The 23,971-nt window shown below is 43.1% G+C and overlaps 1 protein-coding gene across 1 annotated transcript in view; it reads right to left on the bottom strand.

Annotated features, from left to right (window-relative positions):
- LOC120916297 (G protein-activated inward rectifier potassium channel 4-like) overlaps nucleotides 1–23,971 on the bottom strand; it is a 65,944-nt gene that overhangs the window by 13,178 nt on the left and 28,795 nt on the right. The window contains exon 2 of the mRNA XM_040327188.1: nucleotides 626–1,582. Coding sequence (XP_040183122.1) covers nucleotides 626–1,544 — 919 coding nt within the window. The 5' untranslated portion in view covers nucleotides 1,545–1,582. The remainder of the gene's footprint in view (nucleotides 1–625; nucleotides 1,583–23,971) is intronic.

Raw genomic sequence — 23,971 nt, 5'->3', positions numbered from 1 at the left:
TCTGAGGTTCCACTGTATAGTGTATGTGTAATATGGTTAAAGTGTGCTGCTTTTACTAATAGATGTCTTAGTTTCTCATCCATGCAAACATATGCATAACTAAACTTCAGCATTAACAAAAATAATAAACAATAGCAAACAAACAACAGCACAAAACCCATAATGCTCTGTGACACTGGTGTTGCGCATGCACTTGTATTAAATGAAATGAAACCAATCTTTGCTGTCTACTAGATACGTTGGATGAATAATCTTCTGCAGTTGACACTGCCGGTGTGTGTTTGAGGTCCGGTCCCCAACTGAGCGCTGTGTCTCCTCCATCAGCCCCTACTTCACCACTTTGTCCTGTGAAGTCGCAGAGGCCAGGTGATAAAACCAAAGTGCCAGGCACCTGACACACCCGGGCACTGAAGATTTTTCCCTGGACACCCGGGTCTTTTACATCCAGCATTTCTCATAAAAACAGCAAAGATTGGGTGTGTGGGCAGCGGGAGGGATAAGTAGTAACCATTTTCTTTGCTTTTTTTTACTTTTTTATTAGCATTTTTTATTTCCAAGTAGTTCCAGACTTCTGGATCTGGTTATACTGTATTGCCATGCCAAGTGTTTTAATACAATGCCTTACCCGTGGCTTCGACCATCCCTTCCAAAATAACTACAATCTCGAATTCTTCTTTCCCCAACTGCTCTTTGGAGGTTTCCCAAAAGGGGCTATGTTCATTGAACTCGTGGCAGATGATTAGCGGAGAAACCAAGAAGAGGCGGTCATCCCCGGTGTCAAAACCCACATTGATGTCTGTCTGATTAAGAGGGATAAACTCGCCCTCCTTGGTTTGTTTGGATTTGATCAGTTTGGCCCTTATAGATGCCTCCACGATATGCGAATTCCTCAGATCTCCAACCCTGAACATCAAACAGAGTTTGCTGTCCCTCACAGAGATGACGGCCATATTGGAGAACATAAGGGTCTCCGCTCGTTTCTTTGGCTGGGAGATCTTAACAAACATGCAGCCCACCATGAACGCATTAACAATGGAGCCAAGAATGGCCTGTACCAACAAGAGAATAATTCCTTCTGGGCACTTGTCCGTGATGACCCTGTATCCATACCCAATGGTGGTCTCTGTCTCAATAGAAAAAAGAAAGGCTGACACAAACCCGTTTAACTTGTCCACACACGGTGTCCACGTCGAATCATCTATATGGTCAAAGTCCCCACGGATATAGGCAATAAGCCACCAAATGAATCCAAAGAAAATCCAAGTGGTTGTATAGACCATGGTGAACACCAGTAAATTAAATCTCCATTTGAGGTCTACCAAGGTGGTGAATATGTCCGTCAAGTATCTGTACCTTTCTCTGACATTTCCGTGGTGGACATTACACTTTCCGTCTTTCTCCACATACCTCTGCCGTCGCTTCTTTTCCGGCTCCGCCATGACTATAGTACGGTTTGTGGCCACCAACGACGAGTTCTGTACTTGCTTGGGCACCTTTACTCCCCTGCCCTCAATGTCCTGATCTAAAAACTTGCATGTATTCATCTTGACTCGACCACGCGTGGAGCACCGTCACTCCTGACCTGAATAGAGAGAAGAAAGGTCACGCATCGAAGAGAGCACATTAGATTTTTCTCTACAGCTATGCAGCATTCATATCAAATTACCAAGGTTCACAAATAAAATACTAACCCCCCTCCCCCCGTCTCAAGAATTAACATACCAGCACAAAAAATATTAAACATAATTTAAATTAAGTGCTGAATGCATTTATTTCTAATTAAATTAAGCAGATGTGTGCATTTGCATTGTTTTTGGAACGATGTTGGAATGCTCCACATGATTTCATTTACTGAGCTAAGAAGGAACAAGCTCACATAGAGATTGTACATTAATTACATGATTATGCTCCATTGCCTCGAATATATTTCACCCAACGAGGTTCTGGAGAAGGCGAATTCTGGCTTCATTCAAGAGAATTATTCATGACAAAAATGCTTGCAAACAATTCCAAGACACTAATTGAAATTACAGTTTTGTGACGGATTGAATTGTGGGAGATGTTTAGTAAGCCATCCGTGAAAAAACTATCGACAATTTTTTTTGGTGTGTGTTTCAAGCCCAACCCTAGCTCCAGGTCTCCTCTAACCCCCTGTGGAGACCAGTGTTAAAGTGGTTCTAAAGCAAGTGTGCCCAACCAGTGTCCAGGGTGCCACATGTGGCCCGTGGAGCCCTCTAATGTGGCCCGCAACCTCCTGCTCTGGGATGGAATAGAATAGAATACTGTTATTAAATCATAAACCGATTTGTGTCCTACCTCCAATCTGATCTGCTAAAAAAAAAAAGAATAGTGGGCTGTGCCAGTGTCCGCTCCACTGCACTCATTGTGGCCCGCGACCGGTTACCAAGTTGCTTAAGTGGCCCTTGCTCTTCAAAAGTTTGGACACTCCTGTTCTAAAGGCTTAAAGCGGAGGTTCACCCTAAAATTGAACATTGTAGCTAGCCTGTCTCCAGCCTTAGTAAATCACTGCTGCGTTGTCATTTTTTGGCATATGTGTACACTTACCTGTATTCTTGCTGACTTCCGGGTCTTCTTCCTTGCGGGGAGTGGGCGTGTCGCTCCTTTTCCCCCGACGACTCTCGGCGTAATGTGATCTGGGCACAAGGTCTCCCGGGAGTGACGTTTCACAACTCACAGGAGACCATCTGATTAGCTAGGCGTGTATTCTCGCGCTAGCACGAGTGTCACGTGAAGTGGGAGCGGGTCACATGACTCGCAAAGTGCGTCATGTGACGAGGGCGGATACTAATTCGCCATTTTAACAAAGGGAAAAATGGCAACAGTGCAGTGTTGACGGCGACGCTCGCCGTCAACACTGCACATGCGCGGGATAGAGCGGTGAATGCTGGGACGAGCTGCCGGGCTTCACAGTGCCCACAGTAAAGATGGAAACGTCCATCTTTAGATTTTAAAACATCTGGTTTTCTGGACAAGTGCAATGCTGCGGGCAGAAAAACTGGGAGACACGGGTGCTTATTTCAGAAGCATTGCAAAAAAAAAAAAAACGAAAACCTGCAGAACCCCCGCTTTAAAGTGGATGTGAACCCTCCATACACCCAGTGAAGTGAACAACCTTTAGATGATACACAGAGATGAACCAAATCTCCCTACATAAGTTTGACATGTATATCTGCAGTCTCCCCTTTTTTTATACTGTTTAGAAAGTTCAGATCCTGTTAGGAAATTTTCTCTTCCTGGTTAACACAGAGTGTGATGTCTGGGCATACAGCCAAGATAGCTACAATTGCTGATTGGAGGAAGGGCACACACCCCCTCTCCTCATAGGCAGAGACTCTCAGAGGTGTTTTGTAATAGGACCAGCTGCTTTTAATATCGTCAAATTTAGATTTAGTTTTAGTCATAGTCTTTTGACTAAAATGCCATTCTAGTTGTAGTTGTATATTAGTCATCTACACTTCATCAATTTAACTGACAATTGCACTGTCATGCTACGTGGCGCCCAAACAAAATTGACGTCCTTTTTCCCCCACAAATAGAGCTTTCTTTTGGTGGTATTTGATCACCTCTGCGGTTTTTATTTTTTGCGCTATAAACAAAAAAAGAGCGACAAGTCTGAGCCAGCTGCTCTCCCCACTGTATAGCCCAGCATTCCAGTGAGCGCCCGAGGGGCAGAGCAGGGAGCTGGTAAATTCAGGCCGAGGACCGAGAGCTGAGCGATCAACCATGTTTGATTGCTCAGTTCTCGTTCTGGGGCCGGCTGGGGACAGATGCAGCATTAGAACGATGGCTGCATCCACTAAGGTAAGTATCATTTTTTTATTTTTATTTTCAGGAATCCCATACTTCTCTTTTAATAGTCGGGGCACATTGCTGCACAGCAGTCTTACTGCTGTATTTTTTGCTACATACAAACTAATGAAAAAATTATCTACACATCTTTTCCCCTTATAAAAAGGTAATATTTAAATTCCAGATCTTTTAAAAGATTAAAGAATGTCTTTCATCGACTGCTGGTTAATCATACAAGACACATAAATTAGGCAGCGAGGGCCTGTACATTTAATTAATTTAAATATTTAAGCAACGTAAATAATTAAATACAGGAATGTATCCAGGAGCAGGCCAGGCGCTCCCCCTCTACTCTGCATTAGAAATTTACGACGCGTGGTAATTGTCTTTATTACATTTTCATGCGCTGTGAACTCGTGTATGGGCTCTGCAAGTAGAAATGTTCGGGATGACTGATTGCAGAGGCACGAGTGGGGATCAGGCCACACAGGGAGTAAAAATCACTCACAAGTGCTCCCAAAACAATCAACCTTAAAGAAGTAAAATAGGGGCCAGATACACAAACCAATTACGCCGGCGTATCTATGGATACGCCGCGTAATTTTTAAAATGCCCCGTCGTATCTTTGTTTTGTATCCACAAAACAAGATACGACTGAATCTGGGCTCGATCCGACTGGCGTACGTCTTAGTACGCCGTCGGATCGTAGGTGCATATTAACGCTGGCCGCTAGGTGGCGTTTCCATCGAATTCCGCGTCGAGTATGCAAATTAGCTAGATACGGCGATCCACGAACGTACGTCCGGCATGTCGTTGGCATGACAATAGGAACACCCACTCCCGCGGAATTCCCTACCCGGAAGCCGCGGTGAATTCCACGGCTAAACGATATCTACGGCAAAAAATAAATAAAGGTCAGTGTCATTTTATATGCAGCACGGTGCTGGATGTAGTGTTAGAATTTTTTTATAGGGTGAACCTCCACTTTAAATAAAAAAATTATAATAATTTAAAAGTGCCCCTATGCTCACACACAAAAGGTGAACACGCACGCATATATAAACGGTAATCACACCACACACATCACTGCAAATGTCAGAGCAGGAGCAATAATTCTAGCACCAGACCTCCTGCGTAAACTGGTCGCCATTTTTTTTCCTTCTTTTGGAGAAGGGTGGGAAAGGGCTTTCTCAGCACACCCTCCTGCCTAAATGCCTGCGCCAAGGGCAGATGGATTCCAGCAAGTAAGTACTACATAAATCATCTGCCCTTCCTTAAGATTGCTGCAGCTAGAAATGCTAGGGGGTGTTTTTTAAAGTAATTTCTCAAGAAAGTTGAATATTAAATACAAATTAAATAGTGTTTTTGGTTTGTGGTGCTCCACTTGAAGTATGGTTTGTCCTCCAGGCCCTCAGGATCCACCCATGCCACTTTAAGGACCTTTTGTCCTCCAGGCCCTCAGGGTCTGTCCCATGCCACTTGAAGGATCTTTTGTCCTCAGGGCCCGCCCCATGCCACTTTAAGGATCTTTTTTCCTCCAGGTCCTCAGGGTCCGTCCATGCCACTTTGAGGATCTTTTGTCCTCCAGGCCCCCAGGGTCCGCCCATGCCACTTTAAGGATCTTTTGTCCTCCAGGCCCTCAGAGTCTGCCCATGTCACTTTAAGGACATTTTGTCCTCCGTATCCGCCCATGCCACTTTAATGACCTTTTGTCCTCCAGGTTCTCAGGGCCTGCCTATGCCACTTTGAGGATCTTTTGTCCTCCAGGGTCCGCCCATGCCACTTTAAGGATCTTTTGTCCTCCAGGCCCTCAGGGTCCGCCCATGCCACTTTAAGGATCTTTAGTCCTCCAGGCCCTCAGGGTTTGCCCATGCCATATTAAGGATCTTTTGTCCTTCAGGCCCTCAGGGTCTGCCAATGCCACTTTAAGGATCTTTAGTCCTCAAGGCCCTCAGGGTCCGCCCATGCCACTCTAAGGATCTTTTGTCCTTCAGGCCCTCAGGGTCTGCCAATGCCACTTTAAGGATCTTTAGTCCCCCAGGCCCTCAGGGTCCGCCCATGCCACTTTAAGGATCTTTAGTCCTCCAGGCCCTTAGGGTTTGCCCATGCCTTATTAAGGATCTTTTGTCCTCCAGGCCCTTAGGGTCCGCCCATGCCACTTTAGGATCTTTAGTCCTCAAGGCCCCCAGGGTCCGTCCCATGCCACTTTCAGGATCATTTGTCCTCCAGGCCCTCAGGGACTGTCCATGCCACTTTAAGGATCTTTTGTCCTCAGGGTCCGCCCATGTCAATTTAAGGATCTTTTTTCCTCCAGGCCCTCAGGGTCTGCCCATGCCACTCTAAGGATCTTTTGTCCTTCAGGCCCTCAGGGTCTGCCAATGCCACTTTAAGGATCTTTAGTCCCCCAGGCCCTCAGGGTTTTCCCATGCCATATTAAGGATCTTTTGTCCTCCAGGCCCTCAGGGTCCGCCCATGCCACTTTAGGATCTTTAGTCCTCAAGGACCCCAGGGTCCGTCCCATGCCACTTTTAGGATCTTTTGTCCTCCAGGCCCTCAGGGACTGTCCATGCCACTTTAAGGATCTTTTGTCCTCAGGGTCCACCCATGCCACTTTAAGGATCTTTTGTCCCCCAGGCCCCCAGGGTCCGCCCATGCCACTTTAAGGATCTTTTGTCCTCCAGGCCCTCAGGGTCCGCCCATGCCACTTTAAGGATCTTTAGTCCTCAAGACCCCCAGGGTCCGTCCCATGCCACTTTTAGCATCTTTTGTCCTCCAGGCCCTCAGGGACTGTCCATGTCACTTTAAGGATCTTTTGTCCAGGGTCCACCCATGCCACTTTAAGGATCTTTTGTCCTCCAGGCCCTCAGGGTCCACCCATGCCACTTTAAGGATCTTTAGTCCTCAAGGCCCCCAGGGTCCCTCCCATGCCACTTTAAGGATCTTTTGTCCTTCAGGCCCTCAGGGTTTGCTAATGCCACTTTAAGGATCTTTAGTCCTCAAGGCCCCCAGGGTCCGTCCCATGCCACTTTTAGGATCTTTTGTCCTCCAGGCCCTCAGGGTCCGCCCATGTCAATTTAATGATCTTTTTTCCTCCAGACCCTCAGGGTCCGCCCATGCCACTTTAAGGATCTTTTGTCCTTCAGGCCCTCAGGGTCTGCTAATGCCACTTTAAGGATCTTTTGTCCTCCAGGCCCTCAGGGTCGGCCCATGTTGGTATCGGCTGGCACTGCCCTAACTTCATAACTGCTCCCAGCTGAACATCAAGCCTGCAGCAGGTGGCATTGCCCTTAAGTTATAAATGATTAAAAATAACAGATGATGGCGCACAGATGGCCGCTTTCCCCGCGCCGCTACTCAGCAACTAGCCGCTGCGCATTCCTGAATGCTCGCCAAAACAACAAAAAGTGTCCAGCATTCAATTAAAAGACATTCAGCATAAAATAAAGCTCCTACTTATGGATTTGGCAGAGGGAGATAAGGAACATAACTGTGTAGCAGGAAAAGTCTCTTTATTGCCTTTGCCAGGTCGATCAATGAGAATCATAAACAGCCGCCAGTTATAAGCTGAATATTTGTCTTTTCCCGCTGCGGACTGGAGAAAAAAAGTAAAAAAACGACGAGCTTATTTTATGAAAAAAAAATATATTTTTGTTAATTTTCATCAACCAATCAACAACTTTCAGCAATAAAAAAGAAACTCCATTAACGTTCCTCCATTTGAATCTAGTTAATAAACCGGCTGAACCGTCATAAAACTCATTACTCCGTAAAGGATAAGCGTCTCATACGCTCGACCCCCCCCCCCCCATCTCCTTAAACCTCCAGATGTTCCCTTAGTCCGTCTGCTCCAATTAACGTCGTCGAAATGCTCCGCGGCGTATTCATGCACGTCTTATAAGAGCGCCGCGGCTCGATCCCTTAAACAAGACTTGTTAAAACTGAGAGCAGCTGACAGGAGTCACCGGCGTCCGTAGGGGAGGCTCGTAGAGGAGACACGACGCATCAAGATCAAATCCACAGTCTTCTCCCGCAAACGTAGGCTGACAGCGAGAGCTGGACAAAAAAAATCCTGCCAGGGAGAAGAGCGGCTTGTAATAGTGCTGCATCAGTGCAGCTGAAGGAACAGCGCAATCCTCCAAGGAGCCGGATTCCGATTTAAACTGTGTTTATGTTTTTTCCACCAACGAGCACTGGAGTGTGTGTAAAGGGAAGACGGGCCGCGCGACAGCCAGAGAACAAAATGTCCTTGGGTCGTTCAGTTAGCGCAAGCAATTATTGGGTCACTTCAAGGGGTGGGTATGTTCATAGCCAACCTTTAATTTAACCACTTCAGCCCCGGACCGTTCGGCTGCCAAACGACCGGGCCACTTTTTGCGATTGGGCACTGCGTCGATTTAACTGACAATTGCGCGGTCGTGCGATGTGGCTCCCAAACAAAATTGACGTCCTTTTTTCCCCACAAAGAGAGCTTTCTTTTGGTGGTATTTGATCACCTCTGCGGTTTTTATTTTTTTGCGCTATAAACAAAAATAGAGCGACAATTTTGAAAAAAAAAGCAATATTTTTTCCTTTTTGCTATAATAAATATCCCCCAAAAATATATAAAAAAAAAAGATTTTTTCCCTCAGTTTAGGCCGATACATATTCTACATATTTTTGGTAAAAAAATCGCAATAAGCGTTTATCGATTGGTTTGCGCAAAAATTATAGGGGCAGATCCACAAAGATCTGCCCCGGCGCTACGCTACGCCGCCGTAACTTACTTCTCTTTAGTTCGAATCCAGAAAGAATTTGCGCCGTAAGTTACAGCGGCGTAGTGTATCTCTCGCGGCGTAAGGGCGCGGAATTCAAATTGGTCGGGTAGGGGGCGTGTTTCATTTAAATTTCCCGCCGTGCATTGCGCGAAATGATGTCGCAAGGACGTCATTGTTTTGACTTGGACGTAAATTACGTCCATCCCGCAATTCACGGACGACTTACGCAAACGAAAAAAAAAAATTCAAATTAAATGCGGGAACGACGGCCATACTTAACATATCAGGTTTAACTATACGCCACGAAACAGCAGCTTTAACTATACGCCGGAAAAAGCCGACTAGAGACGACGTAAAAGAATGCAACGGCCGCTCGTACGTTCGTGGATCGTCGGAAATAGCTAATTTGCATACTCGACGCGGAAAAACGACGTGAACGCCACCCAGCGGACGCCGAAAAATTGCATTTTAGATCCGAAGGCGTACGAAGAGGTACGCCTGTCGGATCTAACCCAGATGCCGTCGTATCTTGTTTTGAGGCTTTGGTCTATCCAGGTCCGGTGACAGAATGGCATTAAAACCTTCCCCGGGCAAAAAGGCGCGATCTTCTCAATCACATCATATAACAGAGCAGATGAAAACGGGGGAGGGATGTATAAGTTAACAATAATATACCTTTGCGCCCAGAGCGTGAAGACCAGTATCACATATTTACCTAGGACCTCCTCAATCACACAGGGGAAATTTTTCAAATCTGAACTTTAACCACTTCCATACAGGGCACTTATACACCTTCCCGCCCAGACCAATTTTTAGCTTTCAGCGCTGTTGCACTTTGAATGACAATTGCGCGGTCGTGCTACACTGTACCCAAACTAAATTTTTATCATTTTCTTCCCACAAATAGAGCTTTCTTTTGGTGGTATTTGATCACTTCTGGGATATTTATTTTCTGCAAAAAAAATGACCGAAAATTTAGAAGAAAAAAAAAACGTATTTTTTGGTTTCTGTTATAAAACATTGTAAATAAGTACGTTTTCTCCTTCACTGATGGGCACTGATGGTACTGCATTGACGGCCACTGATAAGGCGGCACTGATGGGCACCGATGAGGGGGCACTGATGTGGTGGCATTGATGGGCACTAATATGCGGCACTGATGGGCGGCACGGATGGGCACTGATAGGCGGCACGGATAGGCAGCATGGATGGGCTTGGATAGGCGGCACAGATAGGCGGCACGGATAGGCGGCACGGCTGGGCACAGATAGGCGGCACGGATGGGCACTGATAGGCGGCATGGATGGGCACTGATAGGTAGCACGGATGGGCATAGATGGGCACTATCGTATGTGTTGTACTAATGGATGCCAATCAGTGCCAAACAATGCCTGCCAATCAGTGATGCCCATTGTGGGCACTGATTGGCATCCATTGCGGCACTGATTGACATCCATTTTTTGTGTCCTTCTCATCCCTGGTGGTCTAGGGTGGCATACTTTTTTTTTTTTTTTAATTCATGGTGGTCTGGTGGCCATCCCTGGTGGTCCAGTGGGCATCCTCGGGGGGGGGGGGGGGGGGCTGTGCTGATAATCGATCAGCACAAACCCCCCCCTGTCACAGGAGCAGCCGATCGGCTCTCCTCTACTCGCGTCTGACAGACGTGAGTGAGGAAAAGCCGATTACAGGCTCTTCCTATTTACATCGTGATCAGCCGTGATTGGACGCGGCTGATCACGTGGTATATAGTCTCTGTGAGAGACTCTTTGCCTTGATCGGTGTTGCGGGGTGTCAGACTGACACCCTGCAACAACGATCGCCGCGATGCGCGCCCCCGGGGGCGCGCAGCGGCTCAAAATCCTGAGGACGTTGTGTGACGTCCAGTAAGGATTCTACAACCACTTTGCCGCCGTCAATCTGTCATTGGCGGGCGGCAAGTGGTTAAGGTTATTTTTTGTTTTGCCCTCATCAACATGCTAATAACATTTTTAAATAAAACCTTGCAAACCTTACTAAAGTTTAATTAATGAAATGGATGGGACAGGGACAGGCAGGCTGGGGAGCAAAGAGCTAGATGATGCTGAACGTCCTCCAGCCAGGAAATGAGGCCGGCTCCATCTGACTTGCTGCAGTTTCTAATGCACATTATGGGAAGCTCACATTGTGCAGTGACATCCCAGTAATTGAAGTCTTAGTAAGTTATATAGGTCTTTTATTGTGATATGTTTGTGAAGAGGATTTATGTTAAAGATGTTACAGCGTCCTCGTACACAATTCTCCTTCTCAGGGAAGAGTTTGTCTCTCGGGGGCTCCCAGCTATGCGAAGGCCTAAGACCCTACAATGACACTTGCTATAAATCTGAAGTGAATGGAAACCAAAGAAAAACTCCGGAGGGCACATCGATATTGAATAATTTAGATTTCTGTAGACATACATCACAATAATGAGGGAGACATAGTAATTTATCATTGTCACCAGCAAGAGTGGAAAGGATAAAATAGAATAAAAAATAAAAAAACATTAACCACATTAAAAACAATAACAAACAAAATATAATAAAGCGCAAAAAGAAAAAAAAATGTCAAATAATATAAGAACAAAGGCAATACATATTACTACTACTTAACAAAACATAAAAACAAAATAAAATAGTATTATTACAATAATACCAATAATTAAAAATAAAATAAAAACAATATAATTTAAAGCCCAGTTGTAGCTTTCTTAAAAACATAAAATATCAAAGCAAGGTGCATAAAAACATAATCTTTTAAATGGCTTCTCTTTTCTTTCTCTTAGATTGTTTTCCCGTGCCGGCCCAAATGGTAAGGGTCATGACTGATGCCCTCTGTGTGAAAACAGAGAGTTGTGTCCAGTGGTCTGACCTGCCCCCAACATAGTCCCAACCAATTCTGTCCAATCAGCAATAGGTGTGACTGTGCAGGGGATGGGTTGGACCATAGGTGATAGACTTCTATTTTCACACCAAAAAATAAACATAAAGGCCCAGATCCACGTACCTCAGCGCATCTTTCCGTCCGGCGTAGCGTATCTCTGATACACTACGCCGCCGTAACTTACAGCGTATTTTCTGTATCCTCAAAGAATTTGCGCTGTAAGTTACGGCGGTGTAGTGTAACTGTGTCGGTGTAAGGGCGCGCAATTCAAATGGATGAGATGGGGGCGTGTTTTATGTTAATACGTCTTGACCCAACGTAAATGACGGTTTTTTTTAACGGCGCATGCGCCCCTTCCGTGGGGGTATCCCAGTGCACATGCTCCAAATTAACCCGCAACAAGCCAATGCTTTCGACGTGAATGTAATTCTACGCAAAGCCCTATTCGCGAACGACTTACGCAAACGACGTAAAATTTTCAAAATTTGACGCGGGAACAACGTCCATACTTAACATTGAGTACACCTCATATAGCAGGAAAAAGCCTTACGGAAACGACGTAAAAAAATGCGCCGGCCGGACGTACGTTTGTGGATGGGCGTATCTATCCAATTTGCATACTCGACGCGGAAATCGACGGAAGCGCCACCTAGCGGCCAGCGTAAATATGCACCTTAGATCCGACGGCGTACTAAGACGTACGCCAGTCGGATCTAGCCCAGCTTCAGGCGTATCTTGTTTTGTGGATACAAAACAAAGATACGCCGTCGTAACTTCTTTGTGGATCTGTCCCCATATACTGTAGTATAATAATAATAATAACAACATTAATAATATTATTATTGATAACAATATTCATATACAAATAATAATAATATGATTATTGGAATGCTAAAAAAATAATAATAATATGATGATTATTATTATTATTATGAATAAATATTGATTTAACTCTGAATATCCAGTCATATGATAGCAAAAATGTCCCTTTCCTTTAAACTTCTCTTATATGATTGCGTATTCAATCAATTTGTAAAGTGAACAGCTGCTATTCTTTTAGTAAATTAACTAAACAACAGGCAAAACATAAAAATGACATTAGTATTGCAGATATTTATAATAATAATAATAATAATATACTATTTTAATTTCATGATATTATTATTATTATTATTATTATTATTATTATTATTATTATTAATGATAATATCATACACAATTAAAATAAATAATAATATCATGCAGTTTAAATGTCATGATAGTATTATTATTATTTCATATTTTTGTTTTAATGTTGTTCAAAGGAAATAATAATAATAACACTAAATGTACACTGTATATTACTATTATTATTATTATTATTATTATTATTATTATTATTAATAATAATAATATACAGTGTACATTTCATGTTATTATTACTATTTCCTTTGAACAACATTAAAACAAAAACAAATGAATTAATATTAAAAATATTTAATAATACAATTTTAGTCTTATTATTATTATTATTATTATTATTATTATTACTATTATTATTTCATGAATTTGACATTTTATATTAATACAATTCATTAATATATCATGAATTTAAAGCTGTGTATTAATTTTGTTAATAATGATAATAGTAATAATAATAATAATAATATAAAGTTGAAATGTCATGACATTATCATTATTATTATTATTAATAATAATAATGATATACATTTAAATTTCATGATATTCTTATCTCCTTTGAACAATATTAGAGCAAAAATGGAGACACTGAAACAAATAAAATAAAAAAAACACAAAAAATATTAATTTCTTAATAGCGAAATAAAAAAAAGTAAAGCAAAAAACAACAATAATAATAATATATATATATATATATATATATATATATATATATATATATATATATAATTAAAATTTTGAACTACAAGACAGAACAGTGACAATTTGCACAATATTAACTGAGCAAATTAAGACCAATTAAGAGAATGATGAAGCGAACGCTCCATTCTGTAGCCAATAGCTGTAGTAAAATCTCGGTGGCAGTCAATCCAGGAAAACATATCCATGACTGAGCGCCTAATCATTCTGTCTCCCCTTTCCCCAATTGCTTTGTTATTTATAGACCAGATGTTTGTGTGAAACTTGTAGAAGCCGAGCCAGAGCAGCATCTCTGTTTTTCTCTAGAACTGGATGTTCTGGAATAATAATTTTGGGACTTTTAGTAATGGGTGATGAACCAGAACAGGGAGACTCGGCTCTGATAAATCTGCATTTTACCACTCACTGCATCCAAGGGGTGGTACGATAAATCCCGTCTTCCAAAAAGAACTTTCAGTACAAACCGGCCCTGAGGCACCTAAAAATAATGACTCTTGGAGCCTTCTGAGATGATATGTTGTTACTCTAATATTAAAGGGGAAAACATAAATCAAATTGTGGTCCAAACATTTCTAGATAATGGATTTTGTTGCATTTTGTAGGCCAAATTAAGTCATTTTGTAATTTTGTCAATGACAAAGCTTTGCCAGCTCTGACTTTTACAAATCTGTAAAGATCATTTTTAAGGGATTCCGATGAGAACAAGAAAAACATATTTTCAAATTGATATAATGTTTTTTTTCTTATAAAACGTTTCTGTTCTGGTTTGTTCAGTATTTGATTCAGCAAGTTTCTCCGTTTTATACAACAGCTTTACTGAGTCATTTTTTTTCTAAGATTATGTCTCTCTTGAATCTGTGTCTCTTTTTGTACAAGAAAACATCTTGCTTACTCAGGAAGCTGAATCCAAATCTTCATTGACTCATCTAGTTTTACTCCTCTAGGTTGTATGATGCTGTCACGTTTTTAGCCCCAGGTTCATAACTGCAATTACCAACAGTAAACCTCATTTGTTGTGTAGCTGCCCAAACAGTGCCCACTTCCTTCCTTCCTTCCCTTCTCATCTGCTTCCTGCATCCATTTCCCCTGCTCTCTTCCTTACTGCCTTTATCTCTCCTTCATTTCTTCCTTCCTTCCCTTTTCCCTTCCTTCCACCTCCATTCTTCCCTTTCTTTTTTCTATTCTCATCTATATATTTATTTTCTTCCTTCCTTCCTTTGTTCCGTACTTCCATCCTTCCACTTACTTCCTCCGCCCCCACCCCCCTCTCCCTTGCTTTCTTCCTTTATGCCTCCATACCTTCTTCCTTCATCCCTTCTATTTTTACCTATTTATTTCCTTCCTTTCTTTTATTTATTTCTTCCTTCTACTCTCACCTATTTATTTCCTTTCTTTCTTCTCTGATCTATTTCCTTCCTTCTTTTCTCACCCATTTCCTTCCTTCCTTCCTTTCTTTTATTCTCACTTATTTCCTTCCTTTCCAACCTATTTCCTTCCCTCAATTTTCACCTATTTTTGTCATTTCTTTCCATTTTCACCTATTTTCTTCCAGCCTTCCATTCTCACCTATTTCCATCATTTCATTTATTTTGACCTATTTAATTTCTTGTCTTTTTTCCCTTTCTATTCTCGCCTATTTCCTTCCTTCCCTATTTCCTTCTTTCCTTTCTTTCTTCCTTCAATTCTCACCTATTTCCTTCTTTTCCTATTTCCTTCTTTCCTTCCTTACTTCCTTCTATACTCATCTATTTCTTTCCTTCTTCCTCACCTATTTCCTTACTTCCTTTCTTCTATTGTCAGCTATTTCCTTATTTCCTTCCTTCCTTTCTTCCTTCCTCACCTATTTCCTTCCTTCCCTCCCTATTTTTGTTCTTTCCTTCCTTCTCTTCTCACTTATTTCCTTCCTTCCTCAACTATTTCCTTCTTTTGCACTCCCCTTTCTGTCACCTTCCTTCTTCCGATCTCCCTGCCTCTTTCTTTCCGTCATCCTTCCCCCCTTTCTTTATTCTTTCCCGCCTCCATCCCTTCTTCCTTCCTTCCTATCTCTCCTCCTTCCTGCCTACCTTCTATTTCTCCCCCGTCTTTTCTTCATTCCATTAACAGGACCCTTATAAAATTAGGCTTTGTTCTTTTGTGATTAAGAAAGCCGTGGTAACAGAAATGTACAAACAATTGTCCTTTAAGCCAGGTCCAATCAATACTTCAACAGCCAGGATTTAAAAATTACAATTTAAAGGCAATTTCCGCAGACAGAGCAAATAAAGTCGCTACGGAAATCAATGAGAAGGAAATTATTCTAATGAATCTGTCGGTAACAAGGACAATTACTGGCAGAATTATCATCATGTGAACTGTGACATGGGGTCAAGAAGATTATAGGGGAAAAAGAGAGTTTGTAAGTGTCTGATCTGTATGGAAGGAAGAAAGAAATGAAGGAGGGAAGGAAGGAGGGCAAGATGGAAGGATATAGAGGAGAATGGAAGAAATGAAGGGAACAAGGGAAGGAAGAAAGACAGTCCGAAACAAAGAAATAAAGACAGAAAGGAAGGAAATAAAAGAGAATGGGATAGAGGAGGAAAGCAAGATGGGAGGAAAGAAAGAAGTAAAGAAAGAAAGCAAATGAGGGGAATGGAAGGAATAAAGGGAACCAGGGAGGAACAAAGGAAGGAAGGAAGAAAGAAAGAAGTAAAGACAGAAAGGAAGGAAATAATGGAGAATGGGAGTAGGAAAGCAAGATGGAAGGAAAGAAAGAAGTAATGGAAATTAGGGGAATGGAAGGAAGAAATAAAGGAAGGGAAGGGGAGGTAAGAAAGAAGGATGGAAGGAGGGGAGAAAATTGGGAGAATGGAAGGAAGAAAGGGGAACAGGGATGGAGAAACGAAGGAATGAAGAATGCTTAATAAGATGAATGGTTGATAGAACAGGACAGAAACCGCTCATCTACACTGTAGTTAAATACACAACAGGGATTAGAAAACTCAACTAAAAACAAATGACTCCGCAATAAATCATTCTCATTGCAGCCAATGTAACATATCCATCAAAGTCAGGGAATGCAATGTGGGATGGACTCTTGCAGGGATTATATAAGTAATTTATATATAGCTTTGAGAAAAAAGCCCAAACCACACAGGTGATTGTGATGCTAGACGATGGGTCACAGCTTTTCATACCCACTGCCTTCCATCAACCTGTGCTGTGATTTTCAGACTATCTTGTGCTGAAATCAGGCTGTAGTAGGAGACTGGATGATGGTCTGCCAACGTATGGGTGGAACACAGAACTACTTAGAGGAGCTTACAGTAGGGAGAGAGCTCATGGTAAGCGTCTCCACTGTGGTCCCTTCACTAGCACCCAAAAGCCAGTAGGAGCTGTAGCAGTCACCTCTAGTCAACAGATTTATTGGCTAAATAAACTGTTGTCACACTCCTTATTACCTGCAGACACATCCATGCACAGCCTTAAGAGCTTTATATTGTATAATAACTCCCCTATGGGAGTTTTACCCCTCAGAAATTACTAGATGTTTATTCTTTATTTAAAGTGGAGTCCCCCCCCCCCAAAAAAAAAAAAATGAAAGTTAGTAGATACAAATACTGTAGCTGCTGAATTATACTATCCAGCAGTGTCCCCACCAGAGCCGATTCTTGAATCGGCTCCCGGGTGCTGGCACCACCATCTTGGCTAAGGGAACCTGTCATTGAAGCTTTGCGGCTTCCTACTGCGCATGTGTGAATTGCGCTATGCTTTGTCAATGGGCTGACTGCGGGGGGAAGGAGGGGCAAATTTCCAGCTCAATTTGACGCAGTGAACTGAGCTGGAAGTTGGAGTAGGTACCTGTCAAAACCAGGTACCCATTCCCCTCCCCCAAAAGGTGACAAATGTGTCAGTGAAGGGGGGTAGGAGGCAGAAAACTGGATCTTCCCCTTTTGGGTAGAGCTCTGCAGGAAGGTGCCAGGCCAGCTTCAAAGAAAGCCTTACAGCCTAACACTGAACTGACATGTCTTCTCTGACAGGAAGAAAATACAAGTAAATGAAAGCACACACAGCTATCCCTGAATAGTAAGACTGCGTTATGGTAACAAATTAGGAGCAGAGATTCTGATTCTTATAATAGCCCAATCCCAAATGGTTTGCTCTTAATACTTGTGATCACAGGACAGTCACTACATTACAGAGAGTCAGGTACCTGCCTTGAGCTTGGGTAGGAGACAAGTCAGCCTCAATGGGAACCTTACAACCTGGCCTTGAGCTGACAAGTCTACTTTGGCAAAGAGAGAATAATAGCTCACAATTTAAGTTGGATATCCACATTCTTACAAACACCCATTACTTTATGGTTCTCCTTTAAAATCTTTGATGACTGAGCAGTCACTATATCAACATGCTTATAGACAGGACCACTGATAAGCCAGCTGTCCTGTGCTGGGCCTGAGCCCAATCAGTACAACATGGGGACTCGGACACCTGTTGAGCAGGCTGTACTGTCTAATTGCAGACATTAATCCTAATTCCTTAATTCTGCGTTGCCAGCTTCTTTTCCTCTTTCTCCCTCTGGCTGCACTGCAGGGGTATTTGTTCTAGCACATGCGGCCCTTCTATCTTCTGTCTGGGCCACGAGTGTGTCCCTTTCCCCCACAGTGCTTCCGGCTTCTCTCCTCTCCCACCGGAGCAGATGTTTCACTGTGTTTACTATGCTTCAATTTGTGAACGAGCAAGAAACCTCAGAGCACTTCCTATTCATTCATCTGTGCATATAATGCTGCAGAGAAAGGGACTGATAAATCTATGTCCTCAGTCACTTTTGACCAGGGGATGTTCATGTCAGGTAGGCTGTATGGGGCCCCCTGATTTCTAACAGCAGCCCTGCTTATAGTTCATGCCTTACAGTCTAGCCTTGAGCTGACATGTCTATTCAGACAAGGGGTGAATACAAGTGAATAACAGCACACACAGTTATCCCTGAGAGGTAAAGCTGAACTATTTTTACAGTTTAGGAATGGAGATGTTGATTCTTACAAATACCAACTGCTGGCTGGTTCTGCTTTAAAAACTTTGATCACCAAGCAATCACTACATCAACATGCTTGTAACATTATTGCTAAGAGAGACTTGGGAAATCTGAGTCTGCAGAACCATGAATAACACATCCTACACATACAGTATACACATATCAGTGTGAATACTGAAAGAAATAATTGAATATATTAATTTTTATCTGCAGCCATTGACTATTGAATCTCCTAAGTCAGGTTTCGGCATTAATAATTTACTCGTGTTCTGACAGATCCTATTCGTGTGGGAACATTAGCCTTTGCTGTGCAAGGCAGATACTTCAACAGTAAATCAATATAAGGAATACAGTGCTGATCTCTACACAAAGTCCTCCCTTTCCACGTTACCTGCAAACAAAATCTTCTTTTGCTTTTCTGAGTCTTCTGTTTCACTATAGATGGTTCATTTTATTCTTTTTGAATCCCAGCACAAAGCAAATTTGCCAGTTTGTGGCTCTTGTGGTTTTTAATTGCCAACCCGGTAACCTTCGTCCCACAACAAATTCATTAGCAGGTACGCCTGCACACACTTTGCATATTTGCTAATTGATATGGGATTCAAAAATTACTTCCGGATGCATTATTAATTGCCGGTACCTTTAATTAACGTCCTATCTTTTATTAGAAAAATGCAAAAACATGAATAGGAATTATGTATGCCTAAAAATATTGAAAGGGGTACAGGTCATCCTTGAGGCCAGCCAGAGACTTTAAAGAGCAATCCAACATGTAGAAACAATCAGATCTCTAAAGACTACGAGCAGCTCTACTAAAAGGTTCTCAACTTGCTCACTCCACCAGAAAGGTAATAGGCATGAGCGAAACTGGGAGTTATTGCTTGGCTGAAATTTCGGCAAAAACTTTAACATTTGGTCAAAATTCCCCATTCTGGCCAAACATATTGGAATCAACAAGGAAGATGATATTATGGTGTTTTCTGGTGGTTTGGGTGCAGCGGACTTTAAATGGCTCTTATGGGTTAGAGATGCTCATTTTTATCCTGTATCTATTCCTGTACCAAACAAATGCAGACTCTTAATCTAAAAGCAACCCTATTGCTGACCAAAATGCTAACCCTTGCTATAGCGCTAACCCTAATACTAACCCTATTGGTACTTCTAACCCTAAGGGTACTCCTAACCCTATATCTAACCCTAATGCTCACCCTATTGGTACTCCTAACCCTAGCTCTAACCCTAAGGCTAGTCCTAACCCTATATCAAACCCTAATGCTAACTCTATTGGTACTCCTAACCCTATATCTAACCCTAATGCTAACAATCTACCCCCCTATTGCTACTCCTAACCCTATATCAAACCCTAATGCTAACTCTATTGATATGCCTAACTCTAGCTCTGATCCTTAATGGTACTCCTAACCTTGCTCTTACACTAATACTAAGCCTATTGGTACTCCTAAACCTAGCTTTAACCCTAATGGTACTCCTAACCCTATCTGTAACCCTATAGCTAACCCTAATGGTACGCCTAACACTAGCCCTCATATAAATGGTACTCCTAACCCTACCTGTAACCCTATAGCTAACCCTAATGGTACGCCTAACACTAGCTCTCATATAAATGGTACTCCTAACCCTAGCCCTAATCCTAATGGTACTCCTAACCCTAGCCCTAATCTTAATGGTACCCCTAACCCTAGATCTAACACTAATGCCAACCCTATTGGTACTCCTAACCTTAATGGTACGCCTAACCCTGGGTCTAACCTAAATGCTAACCCTATTGGTATTTCTAACACTAGCTCTGATCCTTAATGCTAAGCCTAACCCTAGCTCTATCACTAATGCTAACCCTATTGGTACTTCTATCCCTAGGTCTAATCCTAATGGCATTCTTAACCCTAGCTTTAACATTATTGCTAAACCTGTCGGTACTCCTAGCCCTAGCTCTAAGCCTAACGGTACTCCTAACCCTGGATGGTAACCTAAATGTTAACCCTATTGGTATTCCCAACTCTAGCTCTGATCCCTAATGGTACTCCTAACCCTAGCTGTAACCCTATTGGTACTTCTAACCCTAGGTGTAACCCTAATGGTACTTCTAACCCTAGGTGTAACACTAATGGTATTCTTAACCCTAGCTCTAACATTAATGCTAACCCAATTATTACTCCTAACCCTGGGTCTAACCCTAACCCTAATGGTATTCTTAACCCTAGCTCTAACAATAATGCTAACCCTACCGGTACTTCTATCCCTAGCTGTAACCCTAATGCTAACCTTATTGGTGCTCAATGCTCCCAATCCTACCCTGTCAGAATGATCATTTTCACCTAGAGCACCCTTTCTCAACCTTTTCAACACAGAGGAACCCTTGAAATAGTTCTCCGGTCTCAGGGAACCCCTGCTAAAAATTAGAAATCTACAACTCGTGATACATTTGTGTGATGATCAGTGGGAAGGAACCCTTAGCAACCTCTGGAGGAACCCTAGAATTCCACGGAACCCAGGTTGAGAACCACTGACCTAGAGTGAAAGGCCCGTGGTGTTTGAGGTCACAGGTGCACACGAGAATCTAACGCCAAATTGCCGATATTCATTGTCATCTCCCGATTCGACGTCTTTGGGTACCTTAAATCCCAATTCCTGCCAAAGTTGTGCCTTCCTATTCAAAAGAGGAACAGTCACTCCTTTTCTTGTATGGGTGTCACAGTGACAGGAAGTAAGGAAAAATCTTCACAGACAGAAAAAAAAAACTATCAACATTGTATAACCTTTCCCAATTTCTTTCAAAACTAGAATTTATAGAGGGGTGTAGACCAGGGGTTGACAAATTTGCTTGCAATCTAGGAGCCAGCTAAAAAAGTTAGGAGCCAGAAAACGCGCCCTGTCCCGACGAGCTTGCGCACAGAAGCGAACACATACGTGAGCAGCGACCGCATATGTAAACGGTGTTCAAACCACACATGTGAGGTATCGCCGCGATTGGTAGAGCGAGAGCAATAATTCTAGCTCTAGACCTCCTCTGTAACTCAAAACATGCAACCTGTAGAGTTTTTTAAACGTCGCCTATGGAGATTTTAAAGGGTAAAAGTTTGACGCCATTCCACGAGCGGACGTAATTTTGAAGCGTGACATGTTGGGTATCAATTTACTCGGCGTAACATTATCTTTCATAATATTAAAAAAAATGGGGATAACTTTACTGTTGTCTTATTTTTTTATTTAAAAAAGTGTATTTTTTTCCCCAAAAAAGTGTAATTTTTTCCCAAAAAAAGTGTATATTTTTTCCCAAAAAAATTGTAATTTTTTCCCAAAAAAAGTGCGCTTGCAAGACCGCTACGCAAATATGGCGTGACAGAAAGTATTGCAACGATCGCCATTTTATTCTCTAGGGTGTTAGGATAAAAAATATATATAATGTTTGGGGGTTCTAATTAGAGGGAAGAAGATGGCAGTGAAAATAGTGAAAAATTGCATTAGAATTGCTGTTTAACTTGTAATGCTTAACTTGTAATACCAACGGCCACCACCAGATGGCGCCAGCTTACACATCTGGTGGTAATAACTTGTAATACCAACGGCTCACCACCAGATGGCGCCAGCCCCCCCCCCCCTTCCAAGCCAAGTCGCCAGGACCCTATTTCTAGTCGCCATGGCGACCTGGCGCCCCGGGATTTGTCGAGCCCTGGTGTAGACCATCTATTCCAACCCATCACAGAAAAGAACAGGATGCCTTATCTAAAGAGATGTGTGGAACACGGAATTCGGCTGATGTATGATGCGGACCATCACTTCAAAATGGCCCTGGTTACCCACAGTGCACTGTGCAGCGATGTCTCCCCCAACCACCTCGATATTGTGTATTCAAACTGAACACTTGACTTAGCTGAAATTGCAGCCATCCTGGGAGATCATTATCTTTTAGTTCCTGCCGAGGTCAGGCCCTGTGGCGGTCCAGATAACAAAGAAATTGAAATGGAAATGTTACGCACCAATAAATTAAATGACATCGGAATCAATACGATACGTTTAAGATGCTCTGCCTTGGCTGCGGGGATCCTCCATGGAATTCCTGGAGGGATTGACGGGTAATGAAATGCATCCAAAACATGGCAAGCCTACAGAATCCTGAGGAGCTACTTTGTGTTCTCAATGCATTTCGCAGAAGCCGGAGAGGAAACCGCAGAGAGAATGACAAGACAATGAAAACATACATATTAGGGAGCTGTTATACCTTTCTATTGCTGATCATCTAGTCCTGAGATTTACACAGTTCTCTATAGTGCAGGGGTCTCAAACTGGCTGCCCTCCAGCTGTTGGGGAACTACAAGTCCCATGAGGCATTGCAAGGCTGACAGTTACAAGCATGACTCCCACAGACAGAGAAATGATGATAGTTCCGCAACAGTGGGAGGGCCACCAGTTTGAGGACCCTGCTCTAGTAAGATGGGGGGGGGGTTGGGTCGGGACTGGTCTGGGACTAACCTTCCTCTGCTGCAGTTTCACTCACAAGTAGGGTTGCCACTTGTCCGGGATTCACCTGGACAGTTCGGGTTTGGAATCTTGTGTCCGGGTTTCAGTCTGCCTGAAATCCAGACACATTATTTAGACTGGGCTGTGGCTCCCCAAGTAACTGAGATAGTCGCACAAAAATCTGTTGCCATTCGGTAGCTGGAGGCAGGTTTGGCATCACTGGGGGGGGGGGGGGGGCATTATGTCAGCAAGAGCAGTTTGGCCACGCCCACTGTTTGCCTCAGCGCGCTGCATCACCACTCTCTTTGGGGCAGCCAAAGGTGTCCCAGGTCTTTTATAATGTTACAGGCCCGGATTCAAGAAGCAATTGCGCCTGTGTAACCATAGGTTACACAGCGCAATTGCTTACTTGCCCCGGCGTTACGAATGCTCCTGATTCAGGAACATCGTAACGCCGACTGCAGCCTAAAATCTGCGTGGCATAAGGCTCTTATGCCACGCATATCTTAGGCTGCATTCTTGCGATGGCCGCTAGGGGGCGCTCCCATTGTGCTCAGTGTATAGTATGCAAATTGCATACTAACACCGATTCACAATGTTGCGCGAGCCCTGCGTACGCAATTTACGTCGTTTCCGTACGGCGTGTTTAGCGTAAGGCTGCCCCTTCTAATAGCAGGGGCAGCCAATGCTAAAGTATACCCGTCGTTCCCGCGTCGCGACGTTCGAATTTTACGTAATTTGCGTAAGTGATTCGTGAATGGCGCTGGATGCCATTCACGTTCACTTTGAAGCAAATGACGTCCTTGCGACGTCATTTGCCGCAATGCACGTCGGGAAAGTTTCCCCGAAGGAGCATGCGCTCTACGCTCGGCGCGGGAGCGCGCCTAATTTAAATTATTCCCGCCCCCTACGGGATCATTTACATTAGGCGCCCTTACGCAGGGCAAGTTTACACAGCGCACATGCAATTTACGGAGCTACTGCTCCGTGAATCGTGGGTAGCGCAGGAAATTTGCGGGGGCGCAGGGCAAAAACGCTGCCCTGCGCCTCCGTAACTAAGGGGCAAATCTACCTGAATCCGGGCCACAGTGTATAGGGAAAAAAATGTGCCCTGTGCCGCTAAAGTGTTTGGCTTGAAGAA

Source organism: Rana temporaria, chromosome 10, assembly GCF_905171775.1.
Source record: "Rana temporaria chromosome 10, aRanTem1.1, whole genome shotgun sequence".
Taxonomy (NCBI): Eukaryota; Metazoa; Chordata; class Amphibia; order Anura; family Ranidae; genus Rana; species Rana temporaria.
This window is presented reverse-complemented; position numbering and strand designations above follow the sequence as displayed.